General features: G+C 52.4%; 2 protein-coding genes and 1 pseudogene across 2 annotated transcripts; 2 read left to right on the forward strand and 1 right to left on the reverse strand.

Annotated features, from left to right (window-relative positions):
- The first annotated feature begins 5,406 nt into the window (after window positions 1-5,406).
- On the forward strand, window positions 5,407-7,758 carry LOC128267788 (midnolin homolog; annotated as a pseudogene).
- A 2,038-nt stretch (window positions 7,759-9,796) lies between these two features.
- LOC128267161 (microtubule-associated protein RP/EB family member 2-like) lies at window positions 9,797-10,670 on the reverse strand. The gene is made up of 3 exons (XM_053003950.1): window positions 10,124-10,670; window positions 9,941-10,070; window positions 9,797-9,875 (listed from the first exon to the last, which is right to left on the reverse strand). Exons 1-3 carry the CDS (start codon window positions 10,668-10,670, stop codon window positions 9,797-9,799), a joined length of 756 nt encoding a protein of 251 aa, XP_052859910.1.
- A 503-nt stretch (window positions 10,671-11,173) lies between these two features.
- Window positions 11,174-23,542, forward strand: LOC128277368 (alpha-tubulin N-acetyltransferase-like). The gene is made up of 8 exons (XM_053015818.1): window positions 11,174-11,556; window positions 17,241-17,647; window positions 18,473-18,622; window positions 18,696-18,940; window positions 19,332-19,446; window positions 19,662-19,827; window positions 21,439-21,482; window positions 22,382-23,542. Exons 2-8 carry the CDS (start codon window positions 17,541-17,543, stop codon window positions 23,154-23,156), a joined length of 1,602 nt encoding a protein of 533 aa, XP_052871778.1. The 5' UTR covers window positions 11,174-11,556; window positions 17,241-17,540; the 3' UTR covers window positions 23,157-23,542.
- Window positions 23,543-24,026: the final 484 nt, after the last annotated feature.

The following is a 24,026-nucleotide window of genomic DNA, read 5'->3' on the forward strand; positions in this document are numbered from 1 at the left end:
TCAACGCAAGCATTCTTGACCCAAACATCCGGTTTTGGGGAACGTTTTTGAGCGACCTTCCGGACCACGGAAAGGCCCATAAAATAATGGCCTCCAACGATTTACTGAAATGTGAAACAAAACACGCGGGGCACGGTGGGCCGCCTCCGGGGACGACGGACTTTGGGATGCTGGCGAACAATTTGCATAGAGGCCAGGATTAGAACCGGATGCTGCCGCTCCACGGTTCGCTCGTATGTTGGAGTTAAAATAATGTTCCTCTAGGCGGCCCGTGGCATTTAGAAGAGAGGAAAAAAACACGGTGCGCGTACGGTGACCCGGCTGACTGGGCCGGGCCGGGACTCGAAACAATTCTGAATTCACCCGCCAAGTGTTGTCCGCCCAAGAACCTCGAACCCTAACAACAGGCCCACCGGTTCGGGCGCACCGTAATTTGCATGCATTAAAAGCGAGCATCTTGTTCGATGATGTTGCCACGCCGGCGGACCAGGGAGCATCGGCGTCGCGAACCAGTTTCCGGCCCCCCGTACTCCGGTGTGCCCCATCCGGTGGCCAACGACACAGCGGGCAGCGGGCGAGCGTGAGCTGCAGTTGCATCATTAGCAATGCCCATCTTTAGAAAGTGCCTTCGCCGGGGCCACATAATGCTTCTCGACTTTTCCCATTTCAGTTTATGTTTCCTTCTCTCTCGCGTCTCTCTCTCTCTCTCTCTCTCTGCTGGCCGAACTGAGCGCTCTTCTATTATGATTTCGAGTTCGAGTTTCGATTTTCTTCTTTTTTTATGCTCCCCCGACGAACAGCATAGAACAGTCAAACGGCTGTCGATGCGGCATCGAAAAGAAGGACCCCATATGTGACGGAACTTCGCCCGCCCGAAGAAAAACCTAACTAACGGACGGGGGAGAGTCCAAAATTAATGACCCCACGGACCCAGCTGGCTGAGGGGTGACTTGCCGACCGACCGACACGAGGCCCCTTCCATCAACGTCGCATGCAAACGAGATTTTCTCGTTTAAAAATTTAAAGCACCGATGGTGCAGATAACGCAGCATCTTCGTCCGTCGGGCCGCGTCCTAATGGACCGTCGCCGTCTCGTTCATCCGTTGCCACTACTTCCGGCGAGAGAGCTCCTAGTTTTTGTGCTGCCCAACCTACGGGCCTGACCTACGGGTTCTCGGGCAACCCATTTTGTCTGATTTTCGGTGCCAGAAAGTACCTTAATCGAACGCAGCGCAGCGCAGGCTCCCAGGAAGGATCCGATCCGTGTTCCTGAAGTCGCCCGAGCGAACGGGGACGCCAGCAAGTTTTATTATTTATACACATGTACCGTTTGCATCAACGTCCGGGGTCCAGGGCGGCCACCGATGGATGTGTCACAGCGAGGCTGGCACACAGCGAGCACTGCAAGCGGAAAAATTCATGAACGACGTACGTTATGCTTCGAAAGCTCGGGCTCGAGGAAGCGGCCGTTTCCGAAACATCCGATAGCATAAAAAGAGCATATTTGCACACTCGAAACGATCCCGGGCCGAGGCCGGTGACAATGGCGCACGGAATGCACACGGAGGAGCACATCCTGTTCGTTGAAGTGACCCCAGTCGGCCTCGAAACGAAGAAGCAGAAGGACAACTTTTTGGGCCACATTTTTTCGGTGCCCCTTTGAAGGTCCGTCCCATGCCTCGAGGGCCATTAAAAACGGCCATCGCTTCCGTTATGGGGCTCCCGCTCCCAAAAAGCGGTGATGAAAGGATTCTAGATCAACTTCGATTCTTCGATGCCGGAAGTTGATGAAAAACCTACGAATAGACAATTGATTTGGGCGCTCGGGGTGGTTTGGTTCCTTTTTGACCCCGGGACACCCCCCGTTTCAATTAAAGATTCGTGTTTCGTTTTCTTTTTTGCCTATTACGAAGTGGAAACCCTTGCTTCAGGGAAAATCAGTGCAAACTCTTCGACCAAGCACGAAAGGGGCCCTAATCCAGCGTTCATGGCCCCGTAAATTATGCGACAGATAAGAGAAGCGAGTGGGACCGCCAGGGCGACGCGCTTTAGTGTCTATAAAATCATCTCGAAATTGGCCCCTCCTGATGGGACACCACCTCATTAATGGCCTTCCGTGACCTTTTCCCCGGGTCGGGTGTGCGTGACGTGCAAAGTCAGATAATCCACCCGAAAAGGCAAGGCTCCGCTCCGGGACGGAGTTTTCGCCCGCTAAATTCGGGCGATAATCTTTCCGGGCGGTCGCCATTGGAAACTTTGACTCACAGACCCCGCCAGGTCTGTTTACGTGGCGCGCCCCGTTTTCCCGAAGATTTTCGTCGGGGAACAGAGAATGTTTGGAAACCCGGGTTGTAAAACAATTTGCCGATTCGCGTGGTGGGTACGCGCGGTATGAGGTGTTAATTTTATTCGCTTCCAAAACACAAAGGAGGGGCGGCGCGGCGCAGACTAATGGCGCCCAGGAACGCGACAACAAGACATAACCATAAAGATTCATTTCACTAGTTTCGCCCACGGAGAATCGTCCACCTTTCGCCCTTCCTTGGGGTGTGTATCAGATTAATTCCTGGCCTCCTATCGCTGTCGGTGTCCCTGGCCACCCCAAACATTCCCATCCCGGCCGACGGGCGGTGGCAATAAAAACGCCAGCCAGCTCTCCTTACCGCGTTGACGGCCGGGTTGTCATTTATTGCGTTTCTGGTGGCGGAATTTCTGGGGCCATTTTGCCCACATTCTTTCGGCCGGCCCGTAACGAGGACATCACCCACCGGGCCGGGCCGGGGGGGTTTCGGCTGATAGCGGCGCTGCGCAGGCAAAACACGGCTCACGCCGGGGCCACCCTTAGGGCACCGATCCCCCGTAAATCAAAGCATGAACTACGCGGGCGTCGTCCCCGGCGTTTTATTTGCGCTGCTCCTTCTTTGGCCACCCTTCAATCCGGGCTACCGCATAGAGGCGAAGTTGATGAAGAACTTTTAATTACAGCCCATCCTGCCCGAGAGTCCTGCGCTGCCTGCGACCCGGAGTGTCATGTCGCGGAACACCCGGGCCCGGGCGCGTCAGGTGGGTATCCGTTGGGTTTCTTTAATTAGAATCCGGTCTCCACTCGCACGACCACCCGAAAACCCGTTTCCCGTGCCGGCCGCGTCGGGCCGGGCCCAGGCGCGTGGTATTTGGGTTTTTTATCCTTTATTTTATTGTTCACTTGGATGCTACTTGTTTTGCTGCCGTGCCGTCCATTTCTTCGTTTGTAATTCGTTTTTACCCGCCCAGGACGCCCTGGTTACGTGCCCTGGTGGCTGGCCGGTTTGGCGGCGAACCGACTGACGGTAATTAATAATTATCATCATCATCATCATCATCGCACCAGCGGGCGACGCGTCGCAGTCGTCGCCATTTGTCGCGGATTCCTTCACGGCCCGCACGGGTCTTTGATGTGCTCGGACGACTGGGCACGTCAGAACGCCTTCGCCTTCATAACGCGCTCCGCCACGGACCGGTTCACCCGGATCACGGGCAGGATGATTCCTTGCGTGCGTGCGTGTGTGAGGAATTTTTTCTCGAGAATTTCGTATCACCTTCCTCTCTATCACACCTGCCTTCGGGCTGTGGCCCCGGCTTGCTGGTTTGCGGTTCGAATCAGAGCGACCCGCAAAACCGGAAGCTGCCCCCTCAGGGCCTCCGTCCTGCCCTGTGTCCTGTTTGAGGCAAACCACTTGACTTACTTGTACCGGCAGGATGGGGCAACAGAGAAAAAATCGTCTTTCTCTGCGTTCGCTTCTCGAGAGCCACCTGCTACCTGCTGCTGTTGGTATTAAAATGCTAAAGAAGTCGGCTTCCGGGTACGGCCAGGCACGGCCAGGGGCCCGGCTTAGGTGTTGCTCATTCAAAAAGCCACTCTTTACAGCATCCCTCCCCATCGCTTTCTTCTCGGTTCTACTGAGCCGGTGAGTTGTTGTTGGTCCACGAGGCTCTTTATCGTGTCGGGGTGTCGTTAATTTTTATTCATGAACAGTCCCGGCAGCGCCCGGACAACAGCCCCGGAGTGTCACCCGGTAAGCCACCGGTTTACCGAAACTTTATGGGTTTTAATGAACGAGCGCAGTTCTTAAGATGCTAACCGGGCTCCTCGTAAAACACATCCCGGCCGAGAGCCGAGCCAGGAGCTTTCGAGCGCAATAAGGGAACAGAGGGAATAAATCTGACGTTCGCCCGTGAGGATTAGTGCTCCAAGCGACCAACCAAGGGACCAACGGACCAAGGGACTTCCCGTGACAGTTGGCTTTAAACATATTTTTCATCCAAATCCACGCCCGGCGCCGGAGTTCCGTTTTAAGACAAATTTAAATGACGTGTGCGCCGTCATCACGTTTGACGCCGATGGGTGAAAACACGCGCCCAGAAACTCGGCCCCCGGGTGGCGGGTGGATTAATGGATGTGGGTCACAGCTCCACGCGGCGGCACGTGATACGCCGCACCTCCAGCCGCCCCGCGAAGGAAATGGCGGCACTTTCTGTCGCGGTCCGACCACGGCGGCGGGGGTTTTTGTGTTTATTTTACCGAAATAATTAGGCAAACGCCTTCACCCGCACGCCGCGGTCTGGCCACTTGAGGTGGTGTGTGTGTGTACATTTTATGAAGCCGCGCTGCCACTCGACACTTTATGAAGTATAGAGGGTTTCACCCGCGCTGGGCGCTGAATTGCGTTAAACACTTGTCGCTCGGCTGGGGGCCTTTGAAGTCTCGCGTCGCTCTCTCGCGGCCACACCGTGGTTCATTACTAATGTAGATGCGTTTAACGCTGCGATTAAGGCGATGCCATGGAATGAAGCGCGATTTTTCGATAAATTTAAGACCATAATTCACGCTCTGTTTTCGGCCCATTCCCACAGACATCCGGTTGGCGATGTGTTGAGCCGTGAGTGCCCTGGAACAGCAGCAAAACGACGACGACGACGACCCCACCGACGACGGCTCCGGTCCTGGCGGCAAAGACGGCGCTCAGCGGCGGCAACATCATCCTGCAACGGCGGCACCGTCGGGGGCCCTCGCCGTCCACGCACTCGGTCGAAAATGTGATAGACGCCTCGACGGCGGACGGACGGACCTCGATCGGGCAGCAGATAGCGAACTACTTTCTCCGCATCCGGCGCAGCCGCTCGTCGCACGCGGTCACCACCCAGCAGCAGCAGCAGCGTGACGGAAGCCGGAGTCGCACCAACGGCCTGCTGCCGCTCTCGATCAGCTGCGATCTGCGCTTCGGCCGCAAGGACGACACCACCAATAACAACAGTAGCAGCAGCCATCACGGCGGCGGTGACGGCGACGACGAGGACGTGACGGTAGGGGGCAGTGCGGCCGCATCAGCAGCCCAACCAAGCTCCAGCGGCGGCGGCGCCAACAATATGGCGGCCACGGACGGGCAGATCATTCTGGCGGCGTCACGGTTCGCGTCGGACAGCCCGCCGGCGTACCTGCGGGACTTTGCCAAGAGCAGCGAGCTGCCGGCGGTCGGCAAGATCGTGAAGGGCCAGTACTACAACCTGGGCGTGCCGACGCTCTCGAACCCGTCGCTGCAGAGCACGGCCCTGTTCCTGAACGCGGGCCGCAAGTACCAGATCCTGGCGCAGCCGGTCAAGATCAAGGAGGGCCGCAAGAACACGAACGTCGGCCCAAAGGTGCTGATCCCGGAGACGTACGCCGGGTACTTTGAGCTACTGAGCGAGGACGGCCGATCGACGCGGTGCATCGAGAGTGTGTTGGAGTTGTCGCGGCGGCGCAACTTCCGGGTGCTGGTGCGCGAGACGTTGCGCTGCAACCACAACAGCAAGTCGGTGCACGCGGGTGAAATACTGACCACGATCTCGGACAACGGGAAGCAGCTGCAGTGCCGGACGGCGAAGGACGAGATCGTCAACCTGCCATTGGAAGCCAAAGCCAAGTTCTCGCCGATCGCCAAGGAGGACAGCATCAGCGGCGTGCACACGGTGCGCAATCTGCTCCAGAAGCGGATGCCCGTCACGGTCCGGCTGGTGCACGGGGCGGCCCCGAAGGGCCTGAAGCACCGTTCGTGCCGGAGCTGCGGCTGCTCGGGTGCATCGAGGTGGACCGAATATTTGCCCTGCCGCTGCAGAAGGACATGGACCTCATCTCGGTGCCACTGAACGCGAAGATCAAGATCCAGCGGGCCAAGAACATGGACCAGCTGGACCACTTCATCGAGTACTCGCGCTTCCTGGACAAGGCGCACCGGTTGCTGGTGGACGCGCGCGATCGCCTGCAGATCATCGATCTCAAGCTGACGGAGAAGGAGAAGAAGGACACCTCGAAGCTGGCCGGCGGGGCAAACGGGCGCAACAAGACGTCGCTCACGTCCGGGCTGACCGCGAACGGGTACGTGCTGAAGAAGAGCAACAGCTGTGATTCGAACCGCTACTCACCACCGATCGGTGGTGGCAGTGGTGGTGCCGGGGGAGGCACAGGAGGAGCCGCCAGTCCGAATGGGTCGATCGCGGACGAGTACGACGAGATCGATCAAATTTACGACTACGTGCGCGGGTTGGCACCGCTGCCGAAGAACCTGTACAAGTTCGAGGCGATCGAACCGATCGGCTCGTCCTCGCCGCCGACGGCCACCGCCACTACGACCCCGATCTCGAACTCGGTACTGCTCGGTCCCGCCACACACCAGCACCAGCTCAAGACGGTGGAAAACATGAAGACGGCCCAATCGAACGCCATCAACAACAACAATCACTACGACACGAGCAACAACAACAACAGCTACTCCAACATCATCAAGTACTCGAACCACGCGCAGCAGCAGCAGCAGCAGCAGTTGGCCAGTTCGAACCACCATCACCATCATCACCATCACCACCACGGCGGCCACAGCCAGCCGGCGCAGCAGCACCATCTGCACCATTTGCACCTGCACACGGCTTCGAACAGTCTAGAGTCCTCGTCGAAGCACAACAGCGTGGCCGCCGCCCTGAACGCCATCAACAATAACCACAACGCTAGCGGCACCGTGGCGATCACGACACTCGACCACAAACCGATCCCACCGCCGATCGAGACGATCCCGGGCAAGAAGCTGCCCGAGAAGCGGCAGCGGCCGACGCTCCCGAAGCTGTACTTCAAGAGCAACATCGGGCTGCACCAGAAGAGTCCCACGCCCGGGTCGGCCGCCATCAGCCCGATGAGCAACGGTGGCGGTGGCACGGCAACCGGTGGGATCCTGCAGCAGCACCCGTCGATCGCCGTCACCCCGAAGGAGATTGCCGTTGAACCGCAGAGTCCACTGTTCCACATCAGGTAAGGATCAGGCTTCAGGAGCGCGGCTCACCAACCCGGCACTCACCCGTCTCACCGTAACGTCCTTCCGTTTTAGATACAAAAGTCTCAGCAGTCTGCAGCTGGCGGCGACGACGACGCCGCAGGACTCGGCCACACCGATCTCGCCGTCGCCGAAGGGCGGGGCCCAGGACAAGAACCACCTGCTGTCGAAATCGGCCAGTGCCGCCGTGCAGGGCCGGGGGGGTGAGGGTACGCTCGATTCGTCGCGCAGCGGAGGCCGCACGTCGGGCGATTCGGGCAAGCTGCCGGAAAAGAAGTCCCGCCGGCTGAGCCGACCGCGCAGCCTCTCGAACCTGGTGTGGGACCTGCGGCCACACAAGTCGTCGTCGGACAAGTCGAAGAAGAAGCTCTACCTGCACCAGTTCGACGTGCGGCAGCAGGGAACCCTCTACCTGTAGAGAGGGGGCCAGCGCGGCTCTTAATCAGATTTCGTCAGTATCGTTTTTAGTCAATCGCGCGCCTGGAGATCGGAACGAGTGGAACTTCCCGATGAGTGGGTTAGAGGGAACGATTCGCATGCGGCCGCAGTGTGTGTGTGTGCGTGGGTTGCCGTGGGTGGGATATCTGACCTGACCCCGTCAACCCGTAAGGGCTCCTCCAGCTCACGCTCCTCTCTGCGTCCTTTTCTCACTGTCCATGTGATCCATGTTGTGTGCGTGTGTATGTGTAGCAGATATACATAGAAATATAAATATATATAAATATATACATAGAGATAGAGTTTAACAGTGAAGCAACTTGTTCACTCACCTAAGCGCTAAGCGATCCAACACAGCTCCCGGCTTGTGTTCCGGGTTGAGCTGAAGCTTCTGAACGGCACATTTTGCAATTCCCGCGAGTTCCCGCTAGCGTGGTTAGCTCGCTCCCAGCACCCATTCTCCCAGGCCCAGCACATAACCTACAAAAGTTCTTGCGTAGTCACTTACTCGTTAAAAGGCCACACAATGGCCACCGTGTGAGCACTGAGAGAAAAACAAATGGCCAGATTATGTCCCCCCAAAGTCCCCCCCGCCGCGGGTAGCCCGGTGAACAAATTGCGAAGGAGGAAACGCACCCGAGAGGAAATGGAAGACCGCCTGGAGACCGAAGAACCGTCCGCCGGTACGCTCTGGCCATGAAGGGAAGCAATAGGACACTAATTTAGGAAACAATCATACGCGAGGCAAGCGAGGGGAAGCACCCGAAGTGCGGAGTGGAAGCAACCGGAACCGGAAGCGCCATCGGATTTGAACGGATTTGTTGTTTTTGCTCCTCAGTTCTCTGGGGGGCCAAGGATCCCTGTTTTGCCATTCGTCGTACAGGCTGTGTGTGTGTGTGCGGTGTTGAAACGTTTAAGTTTACATTAAGAGATCGTAGCCGATGCCCTCTTGGGCTGTAGTACTCGGCCGTTCGGCCGCCAGCTCCGGAACTCGGCGGCAGTATTTAGTAGTGTTCCAGTAGTGATTCGATTAGCGTTAAATAATCCCACTCTCTCTCTCTCTCTCTCTTTCTGTCCCTATCGCTCCTTCGCACACACACACACACGGCGGTGATGCTACCGACCCGAACCCTCCCGGGACACAGTGAGGACGGCACCGGGTGGCATCGTTTTAAATCCATTTATATTCAACCTTATCGTAGCGTAATAGTGTTTGGCCGCTAGTGGCCACGGGGTCGCTGTTGAAAAATCCAAGTTCGTTTGCTTCGCCGATCGCCGACCGTCGTCGACCGTCGGCGACCGACGGAAAAGCGGATGAAATTTTCATTTTTCAACCCTTTCCACCGATGTTTATCGATGAGACAATCTCCCATCCGGCTCGGGTCTTTCGTCGGGTTCAGTTTTTGCTGTGGCCATCTTCTTCTTCTCCTCCATCCTCCATCGACCGCGTTGGCAAGCGTCGCGATTGGCGGCGTGGTTAGTTTCATCAACTTCCGGATCGTGTGCGCACACGCCAAGGGACAGTCATTTTTAGCTCCTAACATAAGTCATTACTCGGTAATCCCTTTTATTGCACTCTTTTATTGATTTTGTGAAACGAAGCCGAAACGAAAAACGAATGGACGGCACCGAAACGAAGCTTTTCCTCTTCCTCTTTTTTGTGTTCCTTCCCATCTCTTAGAGGCCGATTAGAGAGAGATGATCGGAAGATCGGAAAGATGCCACGGAATGTATAGGAAAACAGAATTATCTCTGAGCGATCAGAGAGACAGTATTGTGCATTTGACCCCGACTACACCGATAGGCATTTACGGCACTCTGCGGCCGCACCGAACTGTAAACTGTCCGCGAACGGAACGGGGAAAGCTATGTGAAAACTGATGATGTTTTAGAAGTGAACAAATAAAGTTAAAACAAAACAAAGCGGAACAGATTAAAATTTATTTGCACATCCTGCAGGCCGCTGGCGCTGTGCAGGCCACTGGGACATCCATATCAACAATTAACAGAAGTCCACGTTAATCCGAGCCTTCCGTCAATATTTTATGCACCTTCCCACAAAACTCTTCATTTGCCTCATCTTGGTGTTCCTGGATCCTGTGCGAAAATAAGTTCCCCAGCATCAAAAAGAGCTCTGTCGGATCCGAGTAGCTTTCACTTACCATCTCTCCACTAGCATGAGCTTTTGGTAGAAGTAATCTCTGGCCATTTCGGCGTCCTGCATTTTTATCGCCAAATCGCCGATCTCCATCGAAAGCTCTTCGATAATATCACCGTCCGTCTTCGAACCGTCTTTTCTGCAAACGATCCGAAAAGCAAATCAATATCATCCGTTCGATCCACACTTTCAATCCAACGCACCACTTTCCCGATGCTAGCGGCCGAGTCTGTCGATCGGGTTCTCTCTTTGCCACCGATTGCGCCTACTGGTGGTACTTTCAGATTTGGCCGCTGACTCGGACGCAGAACGCTCACAGCACCGTAGGCCATCGGAACATGGTTTCGGGCGAGCGGCGCATCGTACTCCTTGCCATCGTAGTTGGCATCGAAGAACTTTTTGAACCACTGCAAAAACTCAAAGTTGTCCTGGAAGCGGCCCTTCGCCAGCCGCTCGATCGGTACCGACTTTTCAACCTTCAAACTCACCAGGCCGTTCTGGAACATCCGGAGGTTGTTGAGAAAGTCGTGCTGAACGTTCGTGCAAAACTTGACGCGCTTCAGGGGCAGACAGCCTGGGAACAGAACGTCCATCAGCTGGCAATAGGCCGCTCCAGTGCAGAGTTCTTCGACCTTTTTGAACTCCGACATCAGTGTTCGATTAACCCATGCTAGCAATTCGATACGGGACAGATTCTCCATCGTTGCCCCGGTAAAGTGCACATTCACAGCCATTGTGACGAAAACACAAAAATAGATAAATTCACTCCACGAACGGCACAGACAGAGGGACAGAGAGTCGTTCTGAACGAACGACAACCGACGAATGGTTTTAGTAGGCCACTCTTCAAACAGTACAGTGCAAAGAGTACAAACACAAAGGTATTTTTTCTAATCTTACAGGAACGGACTGTATTTATAAATACAAATGTAGTTTGAGGATTAAACATGGCGACAAAACACATCGAAATTATCTTAAAGCCTTTTTTATAAAGCGTGACTAAAAAAACGGCCGAAATCGTTATGAAACTTTTCCAAGCGGGCGCGTGAAAAGTTTCAATTTTGAGTGAAATAATTTACCATAATAACCTTCACCATAAATATACTTACCATAAAAGAGAAAAACAGAGACAGAGAGAGAGTCAGTTAGTTAGGCGGTCAAAAAAGCCCGAGACCAATGTTCAGTTTTCAGAGAAAGAGTTGTTTTTCTATTCAAATGCGAAAACTTGGCCGGTGCGGACGTATTTTTGTGTCGTATGTGTCCAGAAACAATACTCGATTCTTGACGTGTGAATAGTGAATAGTGATTAGCATCTCAATTTGTCTTGTGCGTGAGCGCAGAACCGACTGTTTTCATTTTGAACGGACGCTTTTCCGTCGTCGGGTGAAAGGTGAAAAGGTGAAAGGAAACGCACGGCTCTCGGAGGGCGTGTTGGAGGGTGTCGTGAAAAATCGTCTCGGCGTTTCCGGCCTCGTGTGATCCGTTGCTTTGTGACATCATCATCAAAGTGAGCGGGGGGAAGAAATCTTTCGGAAGCCAGTGACAGGAGAAAATCATTAAGCACACCCATCAACAGTGCGGCGGCTTAGGCGAATCGTGCTGCAAAGAGCGGAGACGAAGGTAAGAGCCTAAATAACGGTTTGATAGCGTGTGATAGCGGCTAGAGTTTTGGAATGTCTCGTTCAATTGCGCTTTGCTCTCGAAGCGCTCTCCCACTTGTCCACAAAGATTTCTCGGACCGACAAATGCCGACTATGTTCGCTTCCAAGCCGCCGGATGCTGTGCGAAAAAGCTCAGATTTTTTTGCAATTTTTCCCAACATCACGAGCATCGCGAGGAAGAAAAGGCCTACTACGAGACTTCTTCTCCGTGTGTCGGTCGCCGCCGCAGACGTTCAGCTCGTATCGATTTTTCGGCTCAATCCCGAAAGGGCTGGGAAAATTGAGAGCTTTTCCGCAGCTTTCCTTATGGCCGGTCGAAGCGTGTGCGTGTCAAAGACTACATCGATCAATTGGCCACTCGTTGTTTCGTGAGGTTCCGTGACTTGTCGTAGACTCTTCTGGAACAAATCTGCCGATCAACGCCACGATTTCCTTCGCCGCTCTGTGGGAAACCTTCACAGTGCCATATTTGGAACTGGCTGCTCTTGGACTTGGGCATTCCGTGCTGCGTGTCTAGCCGGCCCTTCCGAAGCAGCCGGTTGGCCTTTTAGAGCGCGTCGAGATGCCCACGGAAGAGCTGGCCGTAGGCCGTAGTCGTAATTAAACATCTTATTCGAAGGATCTTTTTCCCCGTTCCGTTTCGTGTCGATCAAGAACACTTTGTGCATTCTCGCGACAATGTTTACCTTGCGCGCGGTGTAACAGCGATCAATTGTGTGGGAGAAACTCCGAACAAGTTTATCAGCGATCTAGTCGCATAGGTGGGATAATGAATCATTTAAGAATATGGACAAATAGAAGGCGTCATTGAATACGGCACCATACACGGCGCAAGAGCAGTGAATTCCTTTGCAGTTTGAAGGAGTTTCTATAACTAAACTAAGGCCAAAATGAATCATCTGAATACAAACAAAACAAATGGCAGGATCGTGTAGGTTCATCGCAAACCTGTCGCCCTCCGGAACACAGATCGATCTGCTTGTGTATTCACGATACGTTCCGCCAATGTCACGATGCCATGCGTAGGTGGCCAATCACCACGCGTCGGTCACGCGTCGCTCCGTGACCATATGCGGACGAAAACAGTGCGCCTTTTGCTGATTTGAATGCAAGTTGATATAATTTCCTTTTCTGTCGATCGTTCAGCAAGATCGACCCTATCCGTGGAACTTGTACGCGGCAATCCGGCCGGGATGCTGCCTGAGTGGCCTTGGCCCTTTCGCGCATCGAGCATCGCTTTGCGTCCAGATCCCAGGTCGTTCCTCTGCCCTGCTCATGCGGAGGAAGCCATGACGTAACCGCTTTAACCTTCGGGTCCAATCAACGAACGTTTTATGATACCGGTTTACGTCCGACTCTGATCGCCGGCCACTCTTTTCGACTACTTTCGACCGCCAGACAGGAATTGGAGGCCAGGCTACAGAGTGCTTCTGGTAATCAGTGTGTGTGTAGCAAAATCGATTCCACAGCATCCCGGAACAGCTGAGAGCAGATTCCAGAGAGCAGAGACTAAGGAGCGTCTTTCACAAAACAAACATTTGACCGCCCCGTCGTGAAGCCAAAATAGAAGGGCCACAAAAACCGAAGAGCATATGTCTGGTTTCGTGTGGTTGCTTTTTCTCCATCGAAATCCCTTAAAAGGTTATTTTAGAAGGCCCGGCGAATTCTCTAAACTCTCGCGGCGCGGGCTTGGCAAACCTACGGGCGAACGAGTTAGAAAATATTAGAAAGAAGGAGAGAGCGAGAGCCAAAGAGAGGCCATTAGTTGTTTGGAAATCCCGTTGGAGCGCGTGTGGGGCTATTTCGAGAGCGAAGATCTCTCCTTTTTCAACGCTCAAAGTACCGTTCAACGTCTCTCTCCCTCTCTCCCTCTCTCTCTCTGTGGGGTCCGGAGACTCCCGGGGCCCCGCTGGAACGTAGCGGAAATCAGATTTTGTTCGAACGTTGGACGGAAAAGGTGTAAAAGGCTGGCCGCGGATCGCGGTTTACGGTTTGTGGTTACTTTTGTGTGAGAGGACAGCAATAAGTGCTTTGGCGGTAGAGAGTGCAAAAAGCAGGCTTTGCCTCGAACAACTCGTTACGAAATTGTGCCCATCTAGTGTGCCACCTTTGCCGAGTGTTCCCACACAGCAGTCACCAACACACGACCGCGGGAAGCCCGGGGAATTTTATCTCCCAGAGGCGCGCAAACCTCACGGCCGACCGCGATTGTGAATGTCAATCGCACATTTCGCTAGTGACTCGCTCCGTGTTTGCGTGTGTGTGTGTGTGATAAAATGTGTGCCAAATTGTTTGCGTGAGAATGTGTGTGCGCCACGGTGGGCTTTCTGTTGCCACAACAAGCACGGCACGGCACGGAACAAAAAATAATAAACCCACAAATGGAACGCGCGGGGAAGAAAACTAACGCGAAGAAGACAAACACCGAAGCAGCCCAACCGTCGCCCATCGCAGCAAGCCCTGGGGAGGGAAAACGGGTTGCGTTTTCCTCCCTTTTCAGTTGAAGTTTTCCGGTCAAATTATGTTTTCCCCGTTCCCACAGCCCCTAGGGGAATCGTCGCAGGGCGTTGCGTGCCGGTTTTCCATCGATTTCATTCACCGGCTTTGTCGTCGTTACTAGTTTCTGTCGTGGAAAACGGCCTATCAGGTTTCCACCGGGGACATTCGCTGCGTGCCCCGACGTGTGTGGCTAGACGACGGTGACTTCATGTTTGGGTGACTCACGGCCACCTCATCCGTCGCCGCAGTCGTCGTCCTTCTTGAGTCATCGTTCGCTTGCTGGCGCACGTGCAGGACCGTCGTAGGAACGCCAAACTAGTGACACTCTGCTCCACTCTGCTCTGCACTGTATTTACTAGTGACGCCAGCCAGCCAGTGGCCATAAATCATACTGGCGACCGATTGGTGAGACCGATGCATTGCGGCATTTCAATTCCGTCCGTGATTTTGGAAGAAAATTGATAGCCCCAACAGACCTATTGGCGCCACCCTATTTACAGTTTGACCGCCACCGGTGTCTGGTGCCCCTAAGAATCGGGTCCATCGGCTAGTTCCAATCGGCTGGCTCGCCGTGGTCGCCGAAAACAGAAGCACTTTTTTCCGGCTTAAAAACTAGCCCAAGTTGGTGATTTAGATTACGTTTTACCGTTGGCTCGCTTGCGGGAATTGGCCGCGCACCTTCTGGCGAACTGAAGCCTCGGTTATTGAAACGGTAATTGCTATTCCTACTGGCCGGTCAGTACCGTACGGAGCTTAATTAAGATCGTTGCCAGATCGTTGAGTTTCTGGTCCGTGCGATCCGTGGATCCGTGGCCGGTGGCGTGTCGCGGGAGAAAGCAAATAGTTCATGGATTAGTGCGCTTCTGCCGAAAGCCGAAAGATCTGAAAACAGAAAAAATAGGGCAACGGAATGGTCTCAAAGTGGCATTCCCACGACAGATATACTCTGATAAATACCAGACTGAAGGAAGTGATGAGTCTGGCATTCGTTGCTATTCGACAAAGAAGGAATTAACACTTCAACCCGCTTGAAACAGAATTAGTATGCACTGAGCACGGTCCATCGCCGCGGTGAATTCCGAATACCCTCAAGACTGAGATCCATGAGAGCATGACCAGATGGGTCTGCTGGAAAATATCTGCAATCCTGCTGCTACTGTCGTGCTACTTAAATTAATTTTATGACAAATCACCAGCAGCCAAGTGGAACGAGTATGGCCAAGAAATCCCGCTACAACCTGCTACGAGCCGGCCGCCGTCAGAATATTGAGACCGCAGTGGCGCTCCGTCAACGCGAGACGTTACGGATCGCTGAGCAAACACAAACAGCGCACATCACAGCGATCACTTGATCTTTGTTGCGGTACATCCGATTCTTGTGGCTACCGTCAGGCACCTGACTACTGTTTTGTGTTCCGCGCCATCATCCGATGTGCGAACTAACAAATATGGCCCAACGGATGCATTTTCCGTCCATCAAACACCGATTTCTTGCACTAAAAACCTTCTGGTGTCCCCAAAAACTCGTGTCCTGGTTCCCCGCTTCGGTTGAACTTCGGTTCTGGATCACCCCCCGGGTCGACCTCTTTTGCTCAATTCCCCCCTTTTTTCGGCCGGTAGAACTCAAACGGTGGATTTCCACACGGCCCCGAAGAGAGACACCGAAGTTGTTGATGTATCGTTTATTTTTCCACACAATGGCTTCCGACTTATTAGGCTTTAGGTGGGGAACTCGGCACTGGGTGAAAATCTGGCGTGCTGTTACTCCCCCCCTAAGCACGTTTATGGTGAGCCTCTCTTTTTTCGGTCAGAACAACTTGGCCACTTTTCGGCATTTTTATTTCTTGACGCTGCCAGCCCAATTAGCATATCCATCACCGGTCGGTCGGTCGGTCGGAGGGAACCGATTGAGTTTGGCGCCCTAGGCACCCTCGCAACATAAGCCCCCGGGGTTAGTTTGTCCGCCGGTGGGACCCCTCTTTGGGCCCGTGCTTTATTTTATTCAAATTTCCTTCATTCCAACCTCGGCACCGGGGGTATCGATCGGACTCGAAGGAAATAGAATGCGTCTTGGGGCGAAACGACGCTGAACGGAGAGTTGATTAACGAAAGTACTTCTTGGGGTGTCGGGAGGAGGTCATAGAATTTCCCGCGCCTTTACGAGGGCAACTACCGAGAAACTCCTTCAACTTGACTTCTGGCTACGTGCCGACCGGCAGTCACACCAACCAGACTGTTGGCCCAAGGAATTAATCGATAGGCGAGATGTTTGCAGGTCTTAATTTTTGTGCCCGATCCTAGTGGGAATACATTTCAAATCTCTTGAGGAAAATCAATCAGAGTTTCAATTGTCGATATCTCCGTGGAAGCGCAAAAGTTGGCCTTCCTTCCGCACTTTCGCTCCGATGTTTTTTGCCATGTCTGGCAAACGTCGTATCAACCCGGGGGGTGTCCTATAGTACACGTTCCATTTCTGCGCTCATTCACCTCGATTGCATGATTTATTCGAGTGGAAATCATTGCATCATGCTCGGCGCGAACCCTCCAGCAAACTTTCCCTTTTTCCGCCTTGCTTTGCCGTGTCCAATGGGAGGTCCAACACATTTTAAATTTGATTCCAAAGCAATCGCTTCCTCGATTCGAGCTTGTGGTCGGTCGGTTTGGGGAGTGATATTTGTAAAATTGGTCAAAATATTTAGAGCCACGTTCGGGAACCTTAATATGTACGAGCAAAGGAACACCGAGAGAGAGAGAGTGTGTGGTGCCTTACGGGAAATTGGGGTCAATGTACGGACGGTCGCCTTCCATTTCCTTTCTCACACCGCACCGCTACTGGTTGGTGGCTTTTCTTTTGGTGTGGCGTTTTTCTGTTATAGTTTTTCCTCGTGCGCCGAACCGATGAGCACACTTCTCGTGCCATTTCAGATCACCAAACCCCCCCGGCTTGGAATCGTAACGCCAACCGGCCATACGTTTGCTTGACGAAGTTATAGGGCGCCGTTCGTCCGTCCGTCCGTTTTCCCTCCCAAATCGGCCGCGGAATGTGTCTGGCCTCGGAGGAAAAACTCATTTTTCTAGCCTTAAATAATTTCAACGTCGCGTTCCACACTAACGGCTTCATTTTCCACTTCCTTTTCATTTCAGTTTCAATCTCAGTCCGAGGAAAGCCACTGGAGGCGAAGCTATAAAAAAACCCGGGGCCGGGGCCACCAGGAAGAAAACTGATGTGATATTATTACTATTTATTTATTTATTACAAAAACTTCACGAGCGGTTGCTCTTGGCCACACAAACGTTACGATCGTTGCCGCGAGTGTTGGCTGACGGAATTAGTGCAATCGGTTTACTGTTTTGGGGGAAATTAATCCGCCGTGGAAATAGTTTAGTTTAGGTCCTATTCCGTGAATAGTGCTAGTGAGTGTATTTCTTAAACATTCCGCCAACATGGAGTTCCGCTTCAACATGCACCCGCTGTTCCGGTCGCGGATCGTGCGAATAAACAACTCTCTACTACCAACCGGATTCACCGCCCAGTCCCGTCGTGTTGCGCTGTAAGTAGCGTTTTAGTTTTCGGATCTCTCGTAGGCCGCGATCGTACGGAAGAGTTTCACCGTAAATCGGGTTTCGAATGAGATCAAATTTATTGCTCCCCAAAAGTGGGCTCGCAAAAACTCTATTGTTCCCGCCGATTGATTGGGCAAATTTGTCTGACCCAGTCACACAAGTTCCCTCATTAAAGGCCATTTCCTTCTACGACCCGGTGGGCGTCGGAGCTAAGCTAAATTAGCAAAATTTATCGTTCTATTGTTTTTTTTTGGTGCGGATTTCGTAAAATGGACCGCCGGTGTTTGTTACGATACGATCAGAAAGGTAATCACTGCTAGTTCACTTTAAACACCATAATTTCAAAGGCTTCCAGGCTCATAATTTGTCCAACGTACGTATTTGGACGCATGTTGTGGTCGGCGATTGCCGGGCAATTAGGACCCACATTAATCAATAGTGGGCCACACGTCAGCGGCTTGTTCTGTGTTCTGTGTTCGCCCACCGTCGGTCGGAAGTGACCACCTACCGAGGGCACATTAGCATGCGATGCATCGGCTTCCCCAAGTCCGGCCCGCCCCAAGAACTGAGGGGCTGGAAAAATAGAAACATTCATTAGGCACCTCGCTCGCTCTCGATATTTGACCAAGCCTTAGCTCGCCGGTCCGGTTTTGAATGATTTATGGCCTCCGGAAGTCGTACTGGGGCTTCTGTGGGTTGGCCACGTGGCGATCAAAATTCGATTATTACCTTCTTCCTGCGGATGATAGTGATTTGGCTCGCGAAACACACCATGCTGATTTCATGCCATTTTTCTCCCTTCTTTCTTTCAGCGATGCCACCGCACAAATTTCAGAGATCATCAATGTGGTGGGCTCGCTGTCGGCCCAAGCCCAGGGCCTGTCGGTTCCGGTGACGACCCCGCAAAAACTGCGCAACTCTGACCACCACATCTACCTGATGTTCGAGCCGAACGATAAAAAGTATAACCGATCGCTGCCAGCCCCAATTTTGACGCCTAATTCTTAATGCTCATATTTTTTCCCTCGCGCACAGTGGTCTCGTTGTAGGCATCCTCAAGGTGGGCCGCAAATCGCTGTACGTGTTTGATCCGTCGGGTGAAACGGTTAACGTGACCGCACCGTGCGTGTTGGACTTTTACGTTCACGAATCTCGCCAACGCAGCGGCATCGGCCGCGAGCTGTTCGAGCATATGCTACGCGAGGAGCACATACAGCCGGACGAGCTGGCCATCGATCGGCCATCGGAGAAGTTGCTCGGCTTTCTACAGAAGCACTACGGTACGGTGTGTGTGTGTGCGCCGAGGGTCCAATCCTTTTCCGAGAGATGGCTCAAGAGCGATAAGGGCGTTCCCGATGTTTGTTCGTCTGCTTCCGAATACGATTAGACTCCGGTAACAAGGCCTTTTGCCGTTCTGCTCGGCATGCAAAAAGACCACCGCGAAAATAATAAATCCTCACACGGTCGCTGGCTGGCCACTATCGATGAAGGTCCTACCGCAGGTCCTATTAGGAGGTGTTGCAACGCCGCGGTGCGCCGTTGATTATCAGAGGAAGGAAGCACGCGAACAATTTGCTAACGCGCTGCTCATGACCTTTTAGCGTTCTTGTCGGAATTGGCCACCTTATTGGGTGCGTACTAATGGGAAGGTTTTCAATTCGTTCGTTGCAGGACTGTCGAAAAAGATTCCACAAATGAATAATTTCGTCGTGTACGAGGGATTCTTTGCCAGCAAGGAGCACAATTCTTCCGACATCGACGGGCGCCGCATGCACATCACTGCTAGGTAGGTGCTTGGGACAGCGATCGGTCATCTGCCAGTTATAACCCATGCTTTGCCGGGTGGTAGCGGATGTTAATCACTGATCACCGAATACTAATCCGATACCATGTTACGAATTTTCTCTCTCTTTACACACACATTCCTTTTAATACCCTTGTGTCATCCACATCGATCCTAACCTCCTAACCACACGAAACCTCATCCTCGGAACCCACTAGTCCTAACACGAACCTTTTCGGACCGACGTTCACGACGACCAACGCCAACGAGGAGCGGCGTAGGTCCACCTCACAGACACGGACCCCGGTCGTGTCACCGCCGGTCATCACTCAGCCGCCCGTCGGACGGTACGCCGCCAAACGACCATCCTGCAGCATGGCCCAGGTAAATGTTTGCTTCCCGTGTCCCGCGGTGACCCCCGATGCTGCGTGTCGTGCTACTGAACTCTAACATATTTTTGCTTACGGCTGACACTAATCGCGTTTCAAAGGAATCCCGCCAATTCCATTTCTAGCCAAGAATTCTGGCAAAGAATTTGAAATTGCATAGCGTGTTACAGAAACTGAGTTTTAAGACATTAATTGTCGTTCGCCCTGGGTTTGGGATAGTTCTACGGCCAGATTTTCGAACGATAACGAAAGTTGGAAAAATTCACTTTGTTCGCTAATGTTGCCCATTACTGTCACCGTCTGGCATTCGGCTCCCGGCTCCGGGTTCGGTGTAACCGCGTTTAATCACGCAAAAATAAATAGGCCAAACACCACCGGGGTTTGACGTGCCGTGTAGGAGAATGTGTGCCAAGAATGCCCCGTTTTCCGAAGTAATTAGTTTGGCCTGCCAAAGCGGCGCAAGTTGCACGCAAAAAGCGGGAAAAGATTCTTGAAATTCAAAGTTTCGCTTGGTGAACGCATTGCAACGCTTTCGTCTATCACTTTCCCTCTAAACTAATCACATTAAGCCCTGGCGTAATGGATCTCCAATCTTGTATCGGCCATCTTCCGACCGCCGTAGGAAATTGTGCGCCCGTAAATCCTTCCCTTAAGGCTTCTTGTGAGGAGTTCTTGGTGAGTGAGACGGGAAAATTACCGTTTTCAAAAGGCTGCCGTTTGCCCATTCTTCCCGAATTGATTGCTCAGTTTTGATCCCCGGGCTTCGTCGGCTGTCGGGGAGCAATTTCCTGCGGACCGCCGCCCGCCAAGGCATTAGTGTGCTGATTTGTGAAGGATAATAATCTTCTTTACCTTCTACACGGAGTTTACGCGGATCGAAAACTAGCAGCAACGAAGAGGCTCGATAAAGACCTTTCTCCAACCAATGAATGACCATGTCCCAGTAACGGTCAGTGTCATTTCACCTCTGCCCAACTGCAACGCCGCCGTTCTGGAACGCCGTTTCGAAAAGAAAACTGCCTTCGAGCATGCAATGGCACCGCGGACCAGGTTTACAGAATGTTGGTCATTTTAAAGCGATTGGCCTCGTTTTTAGCGCCGATCAACAAGGACGGAAAACGGCGGGAAACACAAAACGACAACGTAATGCGATGTAGGAACTCGCCATTTATTCCATGCCGCATACAGTGGCATTGGTGGCCCACACGGGCGATAAGCGATGGGAAACACAACCGTTTTTTATGTGTAGAAAGTACTTGTCATGTCATCGGTAACATTGGAGATGTGAAAAGTTGGAGTTCATTCTATCCCGCCCTTGACCTCACTTGCAAGTGCAATTTATTATTTAACAAAAGCGCCTGCAGCGTCCTGTGCCGATCGCATTCAGAAGCAATGTCATGTACTTTAAATATGAATTTTTGATCGAAAAATGTAGCTTCATCGACTTACTAGCAAATGCTTTCAACATATTGATTAAAAGTTTCCATATTTAATAGACACATTCTTAGGGTTTTTGTGTCCTTTTCGTCAATCATCATGCGCCTCCACCAGTGTTGAATTTTTATTTAACTGTTCTAATCAATTTAAACTTATTTCAAATTTTCAGATAATTCACAACAGCCCCACTACAGTATCCGCGGAACCTAACAGGTAAGGCTTTTGTTGCAATTCTATTGACATCCCTGCGGACATACATTGCATAGTCATTTTCCCAAGTTTCCCGGCTCACGATTCTCGTTTCCAAAAAGTTTTGTTCGCTTTTTTCGTACCCATATCGTATATGTACTTCTGTACGATTTAGCTTTTGAGCGCTTCATTCACTTCCCAAAGGTTTGGATTTGTTTTATGATTTTTGTTTATTTTTTTTACTTTTTCAGCAATTTCACATAGGGAGAGAGAGCACGCGCAATTAATGATATAATCACCAAAAGTTGCTAATTATAATTTGCATACCGTCCGGGGGCGCAAACAAACATGATGCTACGGCTCATCCTTTCTGCGCCGTACTGCGCTACCTGCACTACCACACACCTTAACCCGTACCGTTAACACACTTTGCCACCGACCGACGACCGACCGGCGATCGTATTTAACCTGTGGTGGACCCGTCTTAGATCTGATCCTCCGCGATAAAAGGGGATGGGAATTTGTGGCCCATCACGGCTCTCACGGAATCATGACCGTCCCTAGCGTGTGTCTCTCGGAAGGGAGAATAAAATCTTAACGCCACTTTCTGGTTACGTGCAATCAATTATTGGTACCTGCGAGTGTCGATCGCGCCAGATCGATCGGATCGTGTTTTTGTTTGTGCTTGTTACTGGTTTTTTGTTTTGTGCAAATGAACTCGAAATCGAAAGAAATAATCGGTGTTTTGTATGTTTTTTTTGTTCTCTCTATTGTTTCTCATCCATTTTGTTTGAACCCCCTTTCTTTAGAAACACTTTCTGTTTGCGCGTGTAGTCCTCGCGATCGTGTGTTGCGCACCGCGTGCTGTTTTGTGGTAGATTTTTGGATCGTGAACAATCGTTGGTTTTCGCTTCTGTTTGCAGCACTAACGCTACTAACACTAACGCCAACGGGCACGCTAATGGCGGTGGTGCGAACGGTGATCACCACCTCCACCACCACCACGAGTATGAAGATCAGCGGCAGCAGCACCAGCAGGAGACCCAGCAGCAGGAGTACGAAACGGACTCGATCGACGGTGAGCAGGAGCAACTGTTGGCCGAACAAATGCGTCGCGTTGAGCTGCAATCTGCATCGCTTTCGCATGCACCACCACCCGCATCAGCCGCATCATCCCACACGCCGCACGAGGTGAAGTTTGCCGATCAGGTCGGAGGCGAGGCGGGCCACCATTACCACGCTTACGAGGATATGCCCGAGCCCGGTCCCGACCCGGATCCGTACGATTTCCATCCCCATCAGCTCGAGCTGTCCGTGGGCGACGATGGTGGCGAGACCAATCGAGACCCTTCCCTTTCGCCCCAATCCGTTAGCCAGCAGGCGACACCGGAACATCCGGCCGGACCGGGCCTCCCGGGGAGCCGGAAGCCGGCGCGCTACACCAAGCAGCACACGGGCCTGAAGAACATCTCGTTCGGCGTCGGAGCGGCCGTCATGCCAAGCGGCAAGATGGAGTTCGACCAGGAAGAGAACGAAGGCTTCGGTTCGGTGAAGATCAATCGACCGATCGGCCGATCGGGCGGCTCGGCACGGCACGGTGATAACGACAACGAGTCCGTGTACTCCAACGGCAGCCAGCATGCGGCCGGCGGAGGGGGCCATTTCGACCTAAAGTTCTACCACAACAAACTATGGTAAGGCCGCGATCGGGCCGCGGTCGGGTGTCGAGAAGTTACCAAAGAACGCCAACACACACCATCGGAACGACGACACCGTTACGGATGCGCCCGTTTGGAGTCGTTTACTTGAGTAGTGTGTTGTTATACTAACCCCTAACCCCGGCTAGACCAGGTTGTCTGTGTGTGTGCGCTAGTTTAGAAGGACACAGCACGCCACCGGATGTGGCAGGTTCCCCGTAGTGCTTCCCCCCAGATCATTCGTCGGAGATGTTGACGGAGCTTGTTGACGGTTGAGTTGTTTGTTTTAGTCCCCTTTCGATGATCACCGAGATCGCCGGCCGGTTTGTGTATTATCGTTGTGCGTACTGTTTGTTGATTTACGTTTGTTGGTGCGTTGTTTGTTTTGCTCTTATTAATCCTTTTTTTTACGACGGGAGGCGAGTCTCGAACCGTTTTACCCTTTTCGCCTTGTTGTTTCCGTTGCAGAAATATACAGCAGGATTTTCTCGAGGATTATATTCTTCACTGACCACTGACCCCACGCTCCAAGATGATCTTTGTGAAGCAGAATACATAATTTTAAGTTAGTTTGAAGGTGGCAAGAACCTAAGTATATAAATATCACAAAGCAGAAAGGTTTGGAGTTCCGGTACCGGTTCCGCAGGTGAAATGTAGTACATTTTAAATGGATACAAACATCGATCAGAAACCCAGAGTCCCGATTCTCGACAGATGCAGGGAGTGCCCTTTAGCGCGGCCCAAAAACCCAAAGTAAGTTAGGAACAGCCAATAGTAGTAGTGGCTAATGTAATAAGAAATCCGTATCGTATCGTCGCCACTTTATAGAGACCCGTCGGCTTCACAAGTATAGTGCATATAATCAAACCCC

This window comes from Anopheles cruzii, chromosome 2, assembly GCF_943734635.1.
Source record: "Anopheles cruzii chromosome 2, idAnoCruzAS_RS32_06, whole genome shotgun sequence".
NCBI lineage: Eukaryota > Metazoa > Arthropoda > Insecta > Diptera > Culicidae > Anopheles > Anopheles cruzii.